A 21188-nucleotide genomic window follows, 5' to 3' on the forward strand; every position below is an offset into this window, starting at 1 on the left:
TATGTCAGGATAACCACTCTGCAGCTCAGACAAATGTGCCCATTTCCCTCTGCCTACAAGGGGTTGACTCACCAGTGAGAGATGTCCGGGGCCTCAACATGTGCATTCTTCTCTGCTGTCTCTCAGAAAAGGGGAAGCAGACTCTGGAAAGGCTGCCCCAGTCCTTATGAGCGTTCAGTGACTCTTCCTGGCCGTCTGCCCTGCACTGGGCAAACAGTGTGCTGAGCAGCTGCCAGGGAATCTGTGCACCACAGGAGCCCTCATTGTCCCGGAGATACCCACACCGCCTTCTCTGCAGCAGGGAGGAAATTTCCAGAAGCTCCCAGGCACAATTGCTCGTCTATAGTCTGGCTTGATTTAGTTAATACTTAATCTACTGTGAGGCCAACGTTATGTTTTAATTACAACGCCTAAGAGATCCAGAAAACAAAACAAAAAAACGCCTCTAACCTATAAGCCCCACTTGCCCAAGGGCAGATAACTTTCTAGCATGCTGGGGGCTGTTGTTCGTGTAAGATAACAGGACACATATTTTCACATCTCTAGAGAAGGCTGGCTGCCCCAACTACACAGGATGTGCTTGGTTGCATTATGTCAGGGCATTATGTCAGGATGTATTCTTGCTCCTGATTGGATGAAGGTGGGATGTACAAAGCCTTGTGGGGTTCGCCTTTATAAGTACCTAACTAATGTCATTTTCGGGGATTCTCTGGGAACCCCAGGTGTGGACATGACCAGTGTCCATCACCCTGGCCGGTACTGAATAGTTTCCTTCAAATTTGGCTCAAAAAATTATGGTGGTGCTCTTATTCTGGCCCAGTGAGATTAACACTGGCTTAGTAGTTTTATATTGCCAAAAGTTATTTCAGGGGAAGATTTTAGATTCTGTAAACATTCAACCAAGTCTGTAGTGAGTGTTATGGATTTTGAAAGCTAAAATGGGATCCCACAGTGAAGGAGGGGAATTCTACGAATTACATATTCCGTGCTCTAAGGCTGTGCTTAATTTTTGTTTTGTAGAGTTCTCAGTCTTATCACAGCATGGCGGAGAATCAAAGGAGTTCAAGACCGAGGAGTGGGTACAGGCATGTTGAGCCCTATCCCCATCTATCTGAAGTACTATGCTGGTGCAGCCCTGACACCCAGTGCTCACAAAGGAGGCAGCAGCCCCAGGATTTCAGGGTCTCTCTAGCTATGTATTGAGCTAGAGACCAGCCTAGGATGCATGAGAACCGATCCAAGGGGACAATGGGGAGCAGGAACAGAGTCAGGGCGCTTTGGGTACAGGACCCTGAAAGTTAATATTTCCAGGATTTCTAGGCATGTCAGTGAAGGAGTTCCCAGACATGGTAAACCGAGATGGAATGACCCACCCCAACTGTGGGCACCGTTTCATTTATTTAGTCTGTGGTCCCATACTCAGCCAAAAGGGGAATACAAACTGAACCCAGGCCTTTGTCTCCCTCTGTTTCCTAAATACACAATCTGACCAACTGCCTCACGTTCCAGCAGCCTTGATGTTTCCACCGCGATGGACTGGATCTCTTTGAACTGTGAGCCAAAGTCAACCCTTCCATCCTTATGTTGCTTTTGTAAGGTGCTCCTTCTCGATGCAGTGAGAAAGTAGCTGATACCACATGGATCCTTCACACGCATGTACACAGTGTGCACTAACCATGCATGTCTACAAAGCCATCTGGTGTAGGAGGTTCTTCTGTTTGTGTGTTGCTTTCATTGGTTGGATAAGGAGACTTTTTGATAGAACATCCCTTAAGTGGGCAGAGTAGACAGAACAGAATGATGGGAAGAAGGCAGTGTGGCAGATGCCATGAATCTCCGGCCTGAGATGGACATAGGTTAGATCTCTCCCAGTAAGCCACAACCTTGTGGTGACATACAGATTATTAGAAATGGGTTGAATCAAGATGTGAGAGTTAGCCAATCAGAGCTAATGGCCAGGCAATGATTTAATTACTACAATATCTGTGTGGTTATTTCGGGGGTTAAGCTAGCTGGGCAGTGGGACGCAGCCTGCACCTCTCACACAACAGCATCTGCTTCATTTGCAGCCCCGTCCAGGGGTCAGTCCTCTTCTTTAAGTGCATCCCAGTTTACTCTGGCTTAAAGGAGGGAGTGGATTTAGTATTGGAAGATCTGAGGGTTCTCTGGCTCTTAGCACTGTTGAATAAAGAGCATCAGACCACAGGAGGAACGCCTTTTACTCCCCCCGCTTTACCCGTGTTCAACTCAGTTCCAGTATTTCTCTTCTGATGGCATCAAAGATCACTCTCAGGACCTTTGAGCTGTCTCACCCAGAGACACAGAAGAAACAAGAAATAAATTTCAGTTGGATGTGGTGGCACATGCCTTTAATTCCAGCCCTCAGGGGGCAGAGGAAGGGTGGATCTCTGTGAGTTTGAGGCCAGCCTGGGCTACAGAGCAAATTCTGGGCCAGACAGAGCTACACAGAAAGACCCTGTCTAGAAAACAGGGTCCTGGCATTCCTGCTGCTCTCTAGGAAAGAACCCACTTGAGGTTCATGGGTTGTGTTTCCACACTTAGGCAGGAAGAAATCACCCAACCATGCAGCCAGGGCTCATGTGCCAATGTTGGTGGAAAGGAACAATATTGCCAATGTGTGACCAGACCATGGCCTCTGGTGTGTTCTCATGGTTGGTATACACATTCCATCTTGGAGAAGTAACAGGACAGCATGCTCAACCTTCCCATCGCATCTTCTCAGGTGGTCCATGCTTCATCCATTCCTTCACAAGGGTGTTCACCCCTGGCCATTGATTAATGTGTATTGGTTGTCTCGTGCTATTATAACAAGATGCCAGGAATAAGTTTCTCATAGTTCTGAGGAAGTCTAAGGTAGAAGTTTGAACATGGCTGGCTGCCTTTTTATTCACATGGTTTTTCCCTGGTCTGTGTGTTCTGTGCGTCATCTCCTTCATAGGTCAACAAGTCGTACTGGGTGAGACTCTTCCTATAGGACCACATTTTACCCAGTGACTCCTTTAAAGTCGCTGTCTCCACAGTAGCATTCCATTAACTAGCATAGACGACAGCATTATTGTTCTCTTATGTTCCATGAAAGAGATATGTGTTCAAACACAGCAACATGAAATGGATTCAGTAATTCAAGCCTTACCAAATACTAAAAGTAAAAAGAAATAGGAACGTCTCTTTCTGAGAAAAAAAAAAAGTAAATCAAACAAAGGGTCACTTTAGCAAAGCTGAATGTGATCCTTCACCACCGCCCTGATCTGGTTTTAGGAAGAGTCAAACCCGAAGCAACAACAGACCCAGAGGGAAGAGGAGAAAGAAGGGAAGATGCTGGCCACCAGGGACAACCGCTGGCCACCAGTGTCCTTTGGATCTAATCGGCTAGAGAGCACTGACAATGCCTGCCAATCTAGCCACGTTACCTAAGATTGCTTGAGTCGCCTGCTTTAGGTGGGGTTTGTAGTGGGTATTCACCCCACCCACGACCTTCGGCTGACCTTCCTCTGACCTTTACTATCCCTTTAAATGGAGTCCCTACTATTCCTTTAAATGAGCTCTCCTGGACTCAAGGACCAGATTCCAAACAGCCAAGCTGCACACCGAGGTGAGAAACAGAGTGGTGGCTGATGTCCTGGGCTGTCTTAGTCAGGGTCACTATTGCTGTGATGAGACACCAAGACCAAAAGCAACTTGGGGAGGAAAGGGTTCCTGGAGGCAGGAACTGATGCAGAGGCCATGGAGGGGTGCAGCTTTCTAACAGAACCCAGGATCACAGCCCAGGGGTGGTACCACACACAATGAGCTGGGCTCTCCCACATTGATCACTAATTAAGAAAGCGACCTGCAGGCTTGCCTACAGCCCAACCTTATGGAGACATTTTCTCAGCTTAGGCCCTCTCTTCTGATGATTCTAGCTTGTGTCCTGTTGATATAAAACTAGCCAGTGTATGTCCAATAAAATCTGTTGCTGAAACAAAAACACTTGCTACAGGAAAAGAGGGAGACGCGGAGGAAGAACAATGCAACACACACTTAAAAATATAAAATTTATTCATAGTCAGTAAGACAGTTCACTTTCTGTATAGGGTTTCTCTGGAGGTTCCTAACGCCTCAAGAGCTCGCCGCGGAAATATATTGCTATCATCAAATATTGCTCATGCTATTGGACTCGGAGAAAGCTTGTTTCCCCTTTAAAAACGTTAAGGCTCAGTTTCCAAAAGGTAATTATACCACTTAGTTTTCTGCTTAAAAGGCCGGGAAAGTTTGGGACTAAATCACTACAGTGAGGTTGGTGGGGGCACAGGAAGCAAGCTCTGTATTCACTCACTTCCTACTGAAGATAGTGTGATTGTTTATTAAAGGCTCCTTCCCTTTTAAAAACAAAAAGAAGAAAATCCTAAGACAAAGGGGATCTTTAGCATACGAACAAGAAAAGCTAACAGGGCTTTTCCCACTGCTGCTGGAACAAAGGCGAACAAACACCACTCCTACACATTTCTTAAATAAATATAACCAATCAACATCTCTCTTGCAACACACAGAAAAAAAAAATAATCTCCATTCAATTCCTTTCAGATCAGGTGACCACAGATTTGCCCTTTTCCCTAAAAATAATCCTCCATTTTTCTCCCATTCTTAGAGCAGAATGCAACCATAATTGTGCCTGTAAGGAATGAGCTGTGGTGAGATTTCACATGTGATACTGACGTCAACAGCTAGGCAAGGTGGCACAGGCCTGGAATCCTAGCACTTGGGAAGTGAAGCCAGGAATAGTCAATAGTTCCTGGCCAGTCTTGACTATGTAGTGAGTTTGAAGCCAGTCTGGGCTATATAAATAACACCCTGTCTCAAAATAATAATAAAGGAGATTAAAGGGAGAAGGAAATCGAATTGCAGAGTTTGGGGTTGTTTATGAGAATTACCTTATTAACAAGTTCCAAGCACGCTTTAGAAGCACTTTTTTTTTGCACACAAAGATTTCATTCAATCATCAATGACATGTCGTATTACATACAAAGATTTCATTCAGTCATCAACAACACATCATTTTACAAAAGGCAGACTCTGTTTCCACTCAGAAGCAGCCTTACAACGCACTGAGTTCACAGTCTAACCAAGATGTCAGAAAAGGGCACCTGTAGGTTCTGTCTCCGGCGTGAAGAGGTAGAGACAGTCATCCGGTAGAAAAGACTAACAATAAACGAGCAAAGAGCCGCACAACAAAACGACGCTATACAGCGTCTCTCCTGAAGGCCAGCTCTGGGAAGTCACGCTTATCCGCAGTGCTCAGTCCAGGTCCAGGCTGGGAGAGCCATTGCCCACGATCATCTTGCTGTAGTTCTTCTGCTGCTCTTCCTTAAAGGTGTCCTTCACCTTTGCTCTCTTCAGTCCTCCATCCCTGCGGACAGAGAAGTACACATAGGAGGATGCTCTGCCAGTGAAGACATGGGGTCCCATGCTCACACATGCCTCCTGGAGCCAGGACGCCCTACAGAAACCGGAGGAGCAGATAGATGCCTCCTGGAGCCAGGACACTCAACAGAAATCGGAGGAGCAGATAGATGCCTCCTGGAGCCAGGACGCTCAACAGAAGCCAGAGGAGCAGATAGATGCCTCCTGGAGCCAGGACGCTCAACAGAAGCCGGAGGAGCAGATGCCTCCTGGAGCCAGGATGCTCAACAGAAACAGGAAGGGCTGATTCTGCTCTCTGTTCTACAAATGACCAAGTGTGTGCTCCTTCAAGCAAAGAACATGCTCTCTGAGCTTGGTAAAAGTAGAGAGTAATACCACCTGCGTGCCATTTCTGCCCTGAAGAGGCAGCTGCTTTCTGGGGCTGGGATTTGAACTCAGAACTTTGTACAATCCCTAGCTTCCGACCTGTTTTGTTTCAGAAGTTAGAGCTGCTGTATTCAATACTTAAACAGAAACAAGGATTACTACAGTCAAGATGTTTCTTTAGATTCTTCCCTTGGAAAACCAAACGGGCTTTTCACTGACTGTGGTTTGCCAAGAAAGCCCGTGAGAAGCTGTAAAGACACACACACACACAGGAAGCGATGAGACTGCTGTCCACTCGAGAGTTATAAACACAGGCAAATTTCTTAAAAAATAAACTATCTAATAGTCACTCGAATCTAATCCTATGTTTAACCACTTTATTTTCATTAAAAACATATTTACACTTTTATACTCCAAAACAGATTAAAGATAAAACAAACAAAATCATAAACTGCATCTGGCCGGAAGTTAGTACAGTAGAAACAGCGTTCCTCCACTTGGAGCCTTGAATCTTTGAACTTTCTCCAGGGCTGTGAACCACAGACCTTTCTGGGTTATAAGGGCTCTCTCTCTCTCTCTCTCTCTGAGTGTCTTTCCTTCTTTGGACAAAAGGAACAGCAAACTAGAGAGCTGGAAGCAGACCAGGCTATGGGGATTACTCCTTCCCCCGCCCCCATTATAATATGCTAGATTTTTAACTTCTGTGGGGAGGGGCTGAGAACTTTGTGTTAGGACTGCTGAACTTTAGCCCAGTCAGGCAAGTTCTGACAGTACCGACTGATCATGGTTCACACAGTGAACTCGATTCCACGAGGACAGAAACTGACCTTCAGACAGACACATACCTGAAGCCAGTGCAATGTTCAGGCTCAGAGTCAAGCCTAAATCACAGCCTTCAACTTGAAAATGGACCCGGTTGTGATCGGGTCCTAAGAACTGTACACACAAGCCTCTCTTCTCCAGATGAGCCATCTCTAATTATTCATAGCACTTGCATGGATTTTCAGTAGCAAGAAACAAAGGAGGAGAGAGAAGAAGTCTCTTTCTTTTTCTAGGGCCTGAATCAAACTGGACAATGATCCAAGGGCTGCTGCTGTTAACAATGCCTGTTCCTAAGCCTCCTGGCATCACCTTTGGATGGTCTTCTTAGCCACCCAGTGAGCCGCCCCAGCTATGATGCTTCACCTCTAGGTCCTTCAAATTCTACCAAACTCCCCACTACAATACCAGTGGGTCTTAGTTCTTTAGGAAGGTACAGCTATATAATAGCCAGGTTAAGACACAGCAAAAAGTCAGCGGTGGTGGTGCATGTCTTTAGTCCCAGTACTCAGGAGGCCGAAGCAGGTAGATCTGAGTTTGAGACCAGCCTGGTCTGTCAGGGCTACATGATAGGGCTACAAACCCTATCTCAAAAAACAAAAGTAATAAAATTAAAAATACTCACCACCACCCCCCCAATAACACAGCAGTTCTCAATCACCTGCCAAGAAATCAGTCTAGACTTATACTCAGCAGGTGAATGAAAACTATATCCAGAAAGGCAGGAAGATTCTCTCCTTTTGGAAAAACAGGCCAGGTAGTTAAGAGTAATCTTATTTATAAAATAGCATATGATCCAGTAAAAGGAAGTGGAAAAGCTCAAAGGCTTTGTTTTGGTGTGTTTTGCTTTTCTGAGATAAGCTCTTATTCAGGCTGGCCTGAAATTCACTATTCAGTTCAGGTAGGCCTGGAACTCATGGGAATTCTCCTGCCTCTGTCCCTCAAAACTAGGGTTGGAGGTGAAAGTCATTGTTGATAGAGATCCTAAGTGAACCTGACAGTGAGTCTACCTGCTTTCCCTCTCTCTCTCTCTCTCTCTCTCTCTCTCTCTCTTTCTCTCTTTCCCTCACTGCCCCCCCCGTGTGTGTGTGTGTGTGTGTGTGTGTGCGTGCTTGCTTCTCTCCCTGTGCCTGAAACCACAGACCCAGCCACAAGCTTTTCATAATAGATTCAGATAGGGTTAGCATGTCGGGTAAGAGGAAGCATTGGGAAAAGAGGTTTTAAGAAGAGGAAAAAGAGGAAGGCAGCTACACACATGAACCTGAAGAATCTAAGATACTTCTAGTCTGAGGGAGGCCTACAGTTCTGTGATGTCAGTGTTTGCCAGTTTAACACTTCCGGATTAGATTGCAAGACGAAGAGATGCTCATCTTAGCCTGCGGCTTAGAGCACATCAGCTGCTGCCAGTCAAGAATTCAGACGCCCAGCAGTCACGTGGCATCTACTTCCAGCTCCCATCAATTTCCAAAATAGGCTAATTAGGATAATAACTTCTAAAATGACTTTTTTGCTATAAAAATTAGCATCAAAAAAAGCAGTGTTTGAGAGAAATCGGCCGGGACGGCATAAATTAACTGATTTCAAGATAGGTGAATGAGCAAATCTATTTTAGTGACATTCTCTACTATTGGATAAAGGAATATAAAATGCTAGCCAGGCCATCTTTGAAGATATGGCCCCTAAATAATCCCGATCCCCTATGCTGAGGCTATTCTTGTTGATGTTAACTCAGAAATCAAATCCTAGAGAATCACTACAACTGCCTTAGTTGAACTCACCATATAAAGTATTTTGAAACATCCAAAATGATCATAGCGACTTTACTGAACTTGTTGGGCTTAAAATACAGACTATTTGGTGACAGCTCGCTCACACGGGGATTGACCTCCTCCTACAAGGTGGGTAGAGTTAACCCTTGCTGCTCATCGCTTTCCTCCAAAAATGTCTTTCCTCATTAACGTGTAAGCTGAGCCAAACTCCCAGTGTGACAAGACTTGACAATGAGGGCTGTAGGTTTATTAGGGTTGGACGGGGTCAAAAGGGTGGGGCCCTTGTAGCGAGTCGTGCTCTTATTTCAAGAGACACTAGAGAGTTTGCTCTCTCCATGCTTGAACGAAGAAAGCAGCCTTCTGAAACCCAAGGAAGAACCCGCACCAGAAACTGGCTGGCCATCCTAAGCTCGAACCTCTAGCCCTCGGAACTTGGAGCAAACAAATCCCATGAAGACACCACTCTGTGGTTATGGCAAGCCAAGCTGACCAATGCACACACCTACATTAGTCCTTCATCAGATAAAAAAAAAGAAAGAAAGCTATAGTTATCTATCATCAAAATATCTCACTTCCTTCCTTTTTTCCCATTCTTCAGTTTTCTGATACAGCTACAGTGAGAATGAAACACAAACAGCCCTGCCCCTAAATCCAGGCTCCCTCTCCCTTCCTCTTCTTCAGTAAAAGAACTCTCGCTTTTATCTAAGAGCACGGTCGTCCAGCGCAAAGACTACATTATCCAGTTTCCTTTGCAGCTCACTGCTATCCTGAGACTTGCAGCAGACAGATACAAGTTTGTTACTTGTGCAATTTCCAGTGTGTGCGCCTATGGAGATGGGCGTGTCCTTTTCCAAGGGCCCCCAGTCAGTCATTTGCTGTGCTCACTGGGTGAAGGTAGAACCACTATTTTGGGCCAGAAGATAGGGGTGGGTATAGGAATAAAGGTGAAGCTGTTAGCCAGCCTGGACTCCCAGGCTAAGGTGAAAGACAGAAGCGTCTACCTACTTAAGTTTTTCTTACGTACTTTTTGATAAATCTATAGCTAACTAGTGTGATTTTGTTAAATGTATGCATCTTTACAAAAGAAGACAATTGCTTCTGAGAGGATCTTACCAAGGCAGCTCTGTCAGTCCTCCTTGTATAGCGATGGCGGATTTAACCCTGTTCGCAAACTGAACCGCATCTTCTCCTTCCTAGTTAAATAAAATGGTTACGTCAATTGAGAGTGATGTTTTTAAATGCCTGAAAATCATCAACATTTTTATCTGTTTTTCTAATACTAAATACGTTACTTAGAAATACTCCGTTTGCTAGGAATGAAGAAAAGCATTATGGGAGGAATGGAACTACCCAAGGCTTTAGGAAAAGGTTTCCTTGCTTTTATCTGATTAAATATAAAGCATCAAAGACTGGACATGGTCTAAGCAATACCTCTCTGGTCATGGGAGGCATGTACCACACATCGCAGACGATGGCCCAGCTGGTCATTATTCGAAGCAAGTAGCTCACCATGTTGTATTTGCTACTGTTCCAGAACGCGTCACCAAACTGGGGGTTGTACTGCAAGAAAACAATCATCCCAGCCATGAATTCTATGCTGGCTTCTCTCATCCAAATCAGAGTTTTTCAGGTGGTAAGATAAATGAGCCTATCAGACCCCGAGAGAACTGACTTTTCTTGATAAAATTCTTAGCAAGAACTAAGTCAATCCCACTAATGCCTTCAAGTAGTGCCAACTGCTTTGCTAAATAGAGCCAGAGTGCTACACTAAGAAAGCTATTTACATGACTTCTAAATATGTGACTCCACACTTAATTAGAAAGTCAGCAAAATCAGGAGTCAATCATATTTGCCCACCAATAATATTTGTATTAGTATCGATACAATCTTGGCTGATAGTCAACCTGTCTGTCCAACTATCTATCTTTCTGTATTTATGCATCTTCCTATCTCCGTCTCTAAGTATCTACCTATTATCTGAGCATCTACATATCATCTACCAGTTATCTATGCATGTGTCTATCACTTGTCTATCAATTGTTGATTATCTATCTAGAGAGACTAAGCTCAAAATGTACACTATAAAGATCCAAAGAAACTGAATATACAAGCGTTCTTCATTCTTGCATGCTTTAAATTTGGAATGCTATCAAATAAAACTTTTGTAACAATATCAAATAAAGCTAACAATCAAAGGCCCCCATTTGAAACTTGAATTCTACCTTCATCGCCACTGGGTAGATGGTCCCTCCGATTTCAAAGCTTCCTTTCTTAAACATCATGACGGAAGTATTGTTGATGCAGGTACCTGGCAGAGGAGGTGAGGAAGTGAGTCACTGATGTGGGATGTCCTTTTATTTTATATTTTATTGTTGCTTTGATTCGTTAACAAATAAAGCTGTTTTGGCCAATGGCTTAGCAGAGTAAAGCCAGGTGGTAAATTCCAACAGAGATAGAAAGAGAGTCGGGAGTCAACATGGAGTCGCCCTGTAACTGCCGAAGGAGACAGTCACCCGGATTGCTATGGGTAAACCATGAACCTCGTAGTGATACACAGATTAATAGAAATGGGTTAATTTCAGATATAAGAGCTAGCCAGAAACCCGCTTGAGCTGTTGGCCAAACCGCGCTGTGATTAACATAGTTTCTGTGTGTATTCGGGTCCGGGCAGCCGGGAAACACATGGGCAGTCTCCGCCTTCAAGTCACTTTTTAAAAACAAATTTTAAAAGGAATTGCTCTAGAGATTATTACATTTTTCACATGGGTGCATGTATCTGGAGGTCAAAGCCGCAGACACGTCACTGCTACTTTGAAAGTCAACGCTTGCTTCAAAACCAATTCAAAAGTTTGGAATAATTTTAGCAGCAAACTTTCACTTTGCCACTAAACACTTAGCAATAACCCCATCACAATGATTGACAATTTCAATGCATTTCAAGTACAACACCTACAAAGTCGTAGACCATGCTATTTAATACCACTGTGGAAAAATTACTTTACAGATCAAATAAGTATCGGGTGGTGGTGCACATCTTTAATCCCAGCACTCAAGAGGCAGAGGCAGGTGGATCTCTGTGAGTTCAAGGCCAACCTAGTCTACAAATCGAGTTCTAGGACAGCCAGGACCGTTATATAAAGAAACCCTGTCTTGAAAAGGAAAAAAAAAAATCACTAGGTTCTGTGACCCATCAGAAAGCTGGAAAAGAAAAGGCTCCCGTCCCTTCCTCGAAGGGTATCGAAGAGTCCCTCAGGTGGCTTACTGCCGTCAGCTGTAGACTGGTGGGCAGTCTCTGCTCTTACCTTCAGGGAAGATTAATATGGGCAGCTTTTTCTTATCAGCGATGTGTTCTTTTAATCTGTAAAGAAAAAATAAAGGATCTAGGAGTCAATCTTGAGAGACAAAGAGATAAGAGTCCTTGTTCATCATATCCTGCTAGCAGGGAAAAAAAGTAAGACAAGAAATAACTGACAAAGAGAAAGAGATAAGGCACAAGGGGACAAGGAAATTGGGGCTCTCTCATTTTCTCTGGAGTGAGTGGGTTTTGGTAACTTCAGCCTAGTGTGTTTGGGACAGAGTCTCACTAGCTTCAGCTGGCCTTGAACTCACTACATAAGTGAGAATGAGTTTGAACTCCTGACCTCCTGTCTCCACTCTCCAAGTCCTGGGACTGCAGGTATGCACTGCCAGGTCCAGCTCTTCCATCTGCTCTTAAAAGGGACTTAGACAGCCATGTGCCATTAGTGTTCTGCCTTTCTCCATGTGTTGGTAAGTCCGTGTGTGGAAAAAATGGGAAGTCCAATGGAGCTTGATCTGTCTGCTTTATGGCCATTAAGTAAGTAACCCCTTAGATGAGTCAGGATGAGCTTTCCTATAAAGTCAAACACTTAAACCAGGTATGGGAAACCCAGTATTCAGGAGGGTGAGACAGGAGCCTGGCTCAAGTAAGTCTGGCCTGGGCTCCACAGAGAGCAAAAGGTTTCCATTAGGAACACAGGCCACCCCTGCATGTCTAAAAGCAGTAAGCACGGCCTCTACAGGGAAAGCTTTTCCTTAGCTTTCTTCCTGCTGGGCTCATCTCTCTTTCCGTAAAGATCTGCCATCGCTGGATGTACTCTCTGCAGCCATGTGTTCATGGTTTAGCGGCCACCTGTGGCACTACTGAGGGGTGATGGAGCCTTTAGGAGATGGGGTTAGAAGAAAGACGTTGGTCACTAGGTACCTGCCCTTGTTGGGAAGACTGAGACCATGGTCCCTCCACTCTCTCTTGTTTCCCAGTCCCCATGAAGTGAGCAGACTTCTTCTGCCACAAACTTTCAGTTTCTTGTGTAGTCACAGACCCAAGCACCAGATCCAAGGGACCACACACTGACAACCCCAAAACCAGGAGCCGAAATAAACCGTTTCCCCTACTGTATTGATTTTCATGCATTTTGTGACAGTGACAGAAAGATACAGCGGTGATCATTGCTCTCTGTAACTAGATTCTAATGGCTGGAGCCACTCAGCAAAAACGATCATTTATTCAGCTAATAAATTTTTAAAATTTTAAACTTTTAACAGTTCAATGATTATACTCAAGTCATAGCAAAGCAGATGTCTGAGCTTTCCAATCTGGTTATATGCAGCCATATATCCCCCTGACTACAGAATTATTACATCAGCCCTATCAATGACTCCAGAAAAATAGAGCTTTGCCTGATTTTGTTCCCATCTTAATATTTTTTTTTTGTCCTTTGGCCAAAAGACCCAAGTCAATCAGCTTCTCTGTTCCTCCAATGAAGGCCAAGGAACTGCACTGCTTACCTCTTAGTGACCAGGTGTCGGTCCCTCATTTCTGAGCGCTCAAACCAGACGTGTGGACAAGCCTTCACCATGGCTCTCTGAAGGATTCCCATCAACCCACCATGAACCTGTCCAACCTAGAAGTATCAGGAGAAACAGAAAAACATAAAGGTACAGCCACCCACAAGATGCAAGGGGTCTTTTTAAGAGAAGGAATCCTGTTTCCCACTCAGAGAGTAGGCTGGCTGCCTTTTACTGACAGGTAAGTCCCAAATCTAGTCAACAGATTTGCAAAGCCAAATACAAGCCAAAATGTGCTCTTTAGCAGCACCCTGGACGTTAAAGTCACTTCGCTCCACGGACTGGCCTACAACTCTGAAAAACAGAGATCCCTCAGCTTCATCAAGATCACGGAAATGCAAGTCAAAGCTACACTGAACTATGATTTCAAATGAACAGCAAGGACTTAGTGCCTGATACCACACAAGGATCTGGGGGAAGGAGTGAGGACATCTAACAGCTGTCAAGATGACATAGTCAATTATCCTCCATTTCAATCATTACTCTTCTAGAAATTCTCCCTGAAAATATATTGGCACAATAAAAATACATGCTCAAAAGATTATAAGATATAGCATTGCTTATTATTGCAAAATATTGAAAGCTACCTAAATGTCGAAACGGATGAACAATAGTGTCAATGATGTGATGGTGGTAGAGGGGTGTGTGGGGGGGGTGCATACACATACATATATACAGTGAATATGTATGTGCACATGTGTGTATGTGCGTGTGCATGTTTGTACGTACACATGCATACATACAGTAGAATATGTGTGTATGTGTGTGCATACACATGAACATATACAGTGAATACATCTGTGTGCATGTGTGTATTATATGCATGTGTGCATACACACATGCATACACACATGCATATGTACAGTAGAATATGATGAGCAAAGGACAAGGCTGACCTCCAGGGCAGATAAGGAGTGATGCTTTTTTCCAGACACTGATGTTAAGTGACAAAGGCAAAAACAGATAAGCCTGTTGTCTTTGGGATGCAATGAAAAATGAAATGATACATTTGCATTTTTTAACCCTTTAAGAAGAAATAAGAAAGGATGACCAAGCAACAATGTTGGGAACCTACAAAGAGATCAGCAATACTCTGTGGTCCTCAGTTTCAAATGTATGATAGTCAATTCTTTGTTGGCCAGAGCACAGAAGAAATAGGGTGTGGTCTCAGAAACCCCAAATCATAACTAAACCGTTGCTATGGTTTGAGCACATCCCCTGGAATTCAGGTCCTGGAAACTGAGTCCCCAGTGCAACAGTACTATAGAAATGACTTAAGGGGACAGGCCTGGATCACGACAGCCCTGCTCAAATGAACAAATTAAAACCATTATAAAGAGTGCTCTTGCTGAGGCTGGAGAGATGGCTCAGCAGTCAAGAGCACGTGCTGCTCTCTCAGGGACCTGAGTTTGGTTCCCAACACCCACATGGCAGTTCACCCCATCTAGGTACAGAGAATCCACCGCCTTTTCTGGCCTCCTAGGGAGTTGCACACACATGATGCACAGACAGACATACAGGCAAGACAATCACATGCAAAAAATGAAAATAAATATCTTCAAAGTGGAGTGCTCTTGGGGGCAGACGTCCTTTTGTAACTCCAGGCCTTCCTTCTGACAGTCAAATCCTCACTAGACATCCTGACTTTAGACTCCTCACCCTGCAGGGTGAGCCAGGAACTTCTGTTCCTCATAAATTACCCCACCTGCAGTACTCTGTTAGCTGATCAGCACAAGGTAGACCTAAGAGAGGCAGAGCAGCGGCCTAGGCTTCTGCCTCTCCTCCTACCCCATCTGCAGTACTCTGTTAGCTGGTCAGCACAAGGTAGACCTGAGAGAGGCAGATCAGCGGCCTAGGCTTCTGCCTCTCCTCCTACAATGCAACCCCAGGCCTGACCTAACTGCATCACAGAGAAAGTCAGATACAGTGGGTGGATCAGACGTGTCCACATACCCGAAAGGCTAACGGATGCCCAAGCATGTTCTGGGGCTCTGAGGGATGCCTTGGGTGTCTACGGACTGAAATGATAAACAAAATTGTGTTTGTATGACACATATGTGTGTGTTTTTTCCAGTTTCTTTTCATTTTTCAAAGTATATAACCATCAACTGTTCACTAACCTACCAAAAGATAGATGATTTAAAAAAATCCTTAGGTTCAAAATAAGCTCACTTAACTTAATGACTTATTAAAAAGTACTTGTCTAAGAGTTACATGTTCTGAAGATTTTATTTCACTATTTATTTACTTTGGCATGGAAATGGGGTGTGTCAGAATCTCTCTTGTGTAGCTCTGACTGGCCTGGAACTTGCTATGTAGTCCAGGCTGGCCTCAAACTCACAACTATCCTCCTGCCTCTCCCTTCTGAGTGCTAGGATTATAGAAATATACCACCATGTCTAGGTTGTACTTTTATTTTAGACATTTTTATTTCTTTTCTGACAGTGCTGGGGCTAGATTCCAGAGTTTCACACTTGCTAGACAAGTGTTCTACCATGGGAACATGTCGAAATCCACTGAGCTTACAATCTTAGACAATGCAAACACAGCAGCAAGTGGGAATCTTTACAGAGGCCTTGTTGGTCATACAACCCATGGAGAGTATACACGCTGGGACCGTGAAAACCGGTGTTCATGATGGCACTCCCCACTCACTCAGCACACACACACACACACACACACACACACACACACACACACACACACCAGTAAGGTTCCCTTCAAAGGCCTTCCCAGAAAAGCACCCTAGACCACCAGTTGCAATCTGGAGAACTGGCCGGTGAACAAAAGCCACCGTCTGTCCTCACAGCCTGACCCTCCATCTACACCCTCAACTGTGAGCAGAGGAGAACCCCGGACACTTGTCTAGTCGTCCTGTGCCCACACCTCCTTAGGACACATCTGACCCGTGAGCAGGAGGAAGCTTGAGTCAGCATCTGGGATTCACTCAGCAGAGGAAATGTCAAGACCAACTGTTTGAGCAACAGAAGGTACGGCGGAAACACCGTGCCCGAGAAAGGGCGTTGGGGACCTGGTTTTGCTGTGGACTTTGTGGTTACCAGATTTTCTGCTCTTTTCCTTTGCTTTCTTTGGAGGCTGTGGACAAAACCTGAAACCTGGGCTGAGGCACAAGTATTTTGCCTTCCTTGCCTGATCCTCACGAAAGAAACAGATTTTTTAAGAATTGTACTGATCTCTCTCTGAAAAGAGAACTAACTGGCTGGCTGGATCTGTAAAATTCAGGCGAGGAATACAAACTTTGTACGGAATACACCAGCTGGCATGTTCAGAGCAAGATGAAACAACGTTACAAAGTCTGTGGAGGAGTTTTCCCCGCCCTCACTATTACAGCTCTCTTCCCACGGTGTTTGCTCCTTGTGGAAACGCACTGCGTAGCCTATCCTGCTCGGCCCCAGCCAAACCCCTAGTAACAACCAGCGCTCAGTTTGCGATGCAGCAAACACACACAACTGAACTACAAGGAGCTGCTCTTACCATGGCATAGCATCCATCCGTGGTCAGGATCAAGACATCGATGGGAGAAGTGTGATTGGCCACACAAATGCCACCCTTCTGGGGTCTGTACTGCCTGCAATTAAAATAGCCATAAGTACTACGCCTTGGAACACTTGATTTTTACAGGTCAGCATGTAAAGACTCACCATATGCCGGGCAGTGGTGGCGCATGCCTTTAATCCCAGCACTTGGGAGGCAGAAGCAGGTGGATCTCTGTGAGTTCGAGGCCAGCCTGGTCTACAAGAGCTAGTTCCAGGACAGGCCCCAATAACTACAGAGAAACCCTGTCTCGGGAAAAAAAAAAAAAAAAAAGACTTACTATACTTAGGGTTAGGATTTTATTTTTTAAGTTTTTATGTACACGGGTCCATCTTTAGAACATTAACCTGTGTATTACGATGACCTGTGTGAGGGTCCATGACATTCTCTTTGTAATTTATATTTTGCTTCATTAAATCACAACTATTTTGATTTATGTTGATTGGCCTGAGTATAATAAGCTATTATGTTGTTGAGACAGGGTCTCTTGTAGCCCAGGCTGGCCTCAAACAGGCTTGTGTAGCTGAGACTGGCCTTGAACATCTGATTCTCTTGCCTCAGCCTCCCAGATGTTAAGATTACCTTGTGGTCCACCACACTCAACCAGTTTAAAAACTTTAAGGAGCCCTTTGTTGATTAACACCTGGTCAAGCCAAATGACAACATGCTTCTGCCTGTAAACAAGACCAGTCAAGCTGGGAAGAGCTTGTTCTAGAATTTTTACAATTATGATGCTGCCAGGCAGGGTGGCTTGTATCTGTTATCCCAGCACTTAGGAGACAAGGCAAGAAGACGGCCACAAGTTGGAAACTAGCCTGTACTACTTAATGAGTTCCACGACAACCAGGGTTACGTAGCGTGGTCTTGTCTCAAAAAGAATGATAATAGTAAATAATAACAAAGTTTTTTAAAAATAACATTGAATTATGAGAAAAGTAATTCAAAAGCAATCACAATCATTTTAATTTAGCTGATGCCTTTTCCCCTAGCTACTCGTATTCTCTGATTGTGGATAAAGAGAGCAGAATAAAGTATTCCCTCTTAGGAACCAGGCAGAGAATTTTAGAAATGGCAAGACTAAGTGTGGAAAACAGGCCTCAGACGCGGCCATACCCCAGGACTGCCAGCAGCTGCATCTTCAAAATAGTCTGACCCAACTCAAAACCTGACTTTGAGCCTGCACCACCCTCGGCAACCAGACCCAGAGTTCCCACAATTCATGTCTCCCGTGAGACAGCAGTGTCCACCCCCCAGGAATAGCCTACGAGACGGTCACACCTCAGCACATGCCCATCTACGAGCCCTGCTCAGTGTTAATTTTTGTATTCCTTCTGAAAACATAGCAATGATGAACACAGAAGTTCCCAGATCCCACTGCTGCCTCCCGGACCCCCTTCCAGCTCTCATCACCCCCACCCCCACCTTTCCCGCTGGATCCGTCTGAAGCCCGCAGCCCTGGTCACCCCACCCCCTCCCTGCCCGCTGGATCTGTCTGAAGCCCGCAGCCACGGGCCTACACGCACTTGTTATGATAACGGATGGTACCAGACAGCGAGCGGACACAGATCCTAGAGCAGGTCAGATGTACCAGTTCGCTCAGCCAGTTTTTGAGGCTGAAAGAAAAAGAAACCGTTTTATTATCTTGTTCTGGGTACTCCTAAGAAACGCAATAAAAGCTTCAATGCGCTGCTCGCGGCAGCAGCCTGGGTTCCCTTGCAGCCAAAGAGTGATTCTTGCCATCTTGTTGATGTGTTGTCTATTAAAGGTCCAAAGTACATCAGGAGAATTAAACAAAATTCCAGTATGAAGTAACCCCCACCCCGCCAGATTATAATAAAGTTCTAAAAGACCAGCTGAAGTTTCTCGGGTCTGGACCTCCCAGGTTGCCGGGGTCAAAGACTCTGTTTTTCCTCTGGGTTCCTCAGCCTCACTTTCTTTTTTTTTCCTTTCCCCTTGGAAGAATCTACTTTCAGTTTGAACAGATTAAAAAAAAATCAAATAAAGACCATGAAAGATGAATTCGGTAAGAATTCTCGCAAGTGGTTTAAGAGCATAACATTAATGCAAAACCAACAGACTAGCCCAATTCTAGCTTTGTGGACACAGCGAGGGAAAGAGGACAGTCCTGTGTAAGGCTAGAAGGAAAGAGACACGTCACCTGCTGTCTGGGAGCTGTCCAACCACTGTAGTTCCTATAATCATCAAATTGATCCCAATGAAAGCCAGAGTAACCCTGAAAGAGAAGAGAAGGCTACTGTAAGCATTTGCCAGACGTTAGGGACACAGCCTGAAGAATTCCCTCACAGCCTCCTGAACACCAAAACTATTTTTTAAATATTTATTTATTTATTTATTGTACACTATTCTGTGTGTGCCTGAAGGCCAGAAGAGGGCACCAGACCTCATTACAGGTGGTTGTGAGTCACCATGTGGTTGCTGGGAATTGAACTCAGGACCTTTGGAAGAACAGGCAATGCTCTTAACTGCTAAGCCATCTCTCCAGCCCCACACCAAAACTATTTTAACTTTGGAGACAGAGCATTATGGAGTCTGGTACAGTGATGGGAAGATCTGGTAAATATGTTGATGCCGACATGACTCTATAGATCGTTCTATGATTCATTCTGAGAGGAAGATTAAAAGATGGTGAATTCTCAGAAACAGAAGCTCTATGGGGACACAGGCTGGTAATTTCAGCACTTGGGAGGCCAAGGCAGGAGAATCAGGGGCTCAAGTCCATTCCAGGTTGCTTAGTGAGTTTAAGGCCATCTGGGCTTCATGAGACCCTGTCTCAAAAAGCATCAAATAAGCAAACCAAAAATGAAAAGCTCTAGTATTACCTGGCAGTAGAGGCACACACCTTTAATCCCAGCTCTTGGGAGGCAGAGGCAGGCAGATATCAGTAAGTTCGAGGCTAGCCTGGTCTATAGAGTGAGTTTCAGGACAGCCAGAACTGCTACACAGAAATCCTGTCTCAAAAAAAAAAAAATACCCCCCAAAAAAGATCTAGTATTTTTTTTCTCAAATGTCAAAAGACAGTCCTGTGCATCCCCAGAATACTTGGACCCCACTTTGGAAGCAAAGAATTAAGGTTCCTGTGGAGGCCCAAAAATGTGAGCCTGTTTCCACTTTGTCTGACGGTCAGAAAATTTAAAGGTTGCTCAAAATTGTTGACAAGTGTAGCTCCACATCCTGAATCAGGATGTGGTTACTTGGTCTTTTGACATTAAGATGGCTCAGACAAGCAGATCCGCTCCATCCTGACAGTTGGTCAGGACATGCAAGTGTACTTCTGCTCCTTCTTCTGTAATAGGCGGTTGGTTAGCTGAGGAGTGGCTGCCTTCAGGATACTTAGTCTAGGGTGGCTTTACTACTATAACAACAGAATGTTAATGACTTGATGTCTCAAAGTGTTAAAGCAATTAACTGTTCTAGTTGTCCTTTGTATCATGTTAAAGAAGGCTTTGGTTGCCTCCCCCTCCCCATTTTGTATTGGGGGTATAAAAGCATATGGAAAATTAACCGTGGACAATTTCGGTATTCACTGGACTGCCCTCCTGGTACTGTTCTATGGTTTCTGTTTTATTATTTTTCATGCATCATCATATTCTTTACTTATATTTCTAAATTCCCACACCCCTACTCTGGGAAGAGGTATTTTTTTGTCGAGGCTGGTCCCCGACAGGTTCCAGTTCTGGTAATAGTATATATGCAGTCCTGAATTTCACCATTTACCACAGCCGTAACAATTCCCAAAAGACAGTCTAATCTACAGTATTAGGACACAAAGGGACACACACATACACATATAAACACATACATGCATGCACACACACATACACACACACACTTACATACATACATGGAAGCAGAACTTAGTGATTTGTGTCTGTCTATACTTAAGAAATACTTTTTTTTTTTTTTTGGTTTTTTGAGACAAGGTCTCTCTGTAACTTTGGTGCCTGTCCTGGAACTAGCTCTTGTAGACCAGGCTGGCCTCGAACTCACAGAGATCCACCTACCTCTGCCTTCTGAGTGCTGGGATTAAAGGCGTGTGCAACCACCATCTGGCTAGAAATACTTAATACTTACAAGTAAACTATGTTGTCTCCCATGCTAGATCTGAGAGAGGTCAGTATCACCCACCTAGGCATGGAAGCGAAGTTTCCATTCACATGCCAGTAGTATCTGGCTAGTAACCACTCCTGGAAACCACAGTTGTGCCCAAGAAAATGAAGCAAGGTGACCAACACTGTGGCTGGTGCACACGCCCACTTCCTGCCATCACCATGAAGAGACCACGACCACACTGTCATCTCCCTGCCTGGCATCATCTACCGTCTTGAGGTCGCATGCCTCAGATCAGAAGAGGATCTCATGGGGTCCTTTACC

General features: G+C 44.6%; 1 protein-coding gene and 1 long non-coding RNA gene across 3 annotated transcripts in view; both read right to left on the reverse strand.

Moving 5' to 3' along the window:
• The window catches only part of LOC125396285 (uncharacterized), a 125082-nt gene extending 124919 nt beyond the window's left edge, over positions 1-163 (reverse strand). For both annotated transcript variants that reach the window (XR_015002626.2, XR_007230771.3), the window contains exon 1: positions 73-163. This is a non-coding gene — a long non-coding RNA (uncharacterized LOC125396285). The remainder of the gene's footprint in view (positions 1-72) is intronic.
• A 3878-nt stretch (positions 164-4041) lies between these two features.
• Positions 4042-21188, reverse strand: part of Gpat3 (glycerol-3-phosphate acyltransferase 3) — a 57122-nt gene continuing 39975 nt past the window's right edge. The window contains 10 exon segments of the mRNA XM_087908833.1: positions 4042-5298; positions 5301-5407; positions 9489-9568; positions 9807-9935; positions 10598-10683; positions 11678-11733; positions 13182-13297; positions 16737-16830; positions 18320-18409; positions 18955-19029. Coding sequence (XP_087764959.1) covers positions 5240-5298; positions 5301-5407; positions 9489-9568; positions 9807-9935; positions 10598-10683; positions 11678-11733; positions 13182-13297; positions 16737-16830; positions 18320-18409; positions 18955-19029 — 892 coding nt within the window. The 3' untranslated portion in view covers positions 4042-5239.

Source organism: Myodes glareolus, chromosome 8, assembly GCF_982192425.1.
Source record: "Myodes glareolus chromosome 8, mMyoGla1.1, whole genome shotgun sequence".
NCBI classification, from domain to species: Eukaryota; Metazoa; Chordata; class Mammalia; order Rodentia; family Cricetidae; genus Myodes; species Myodes glareolus.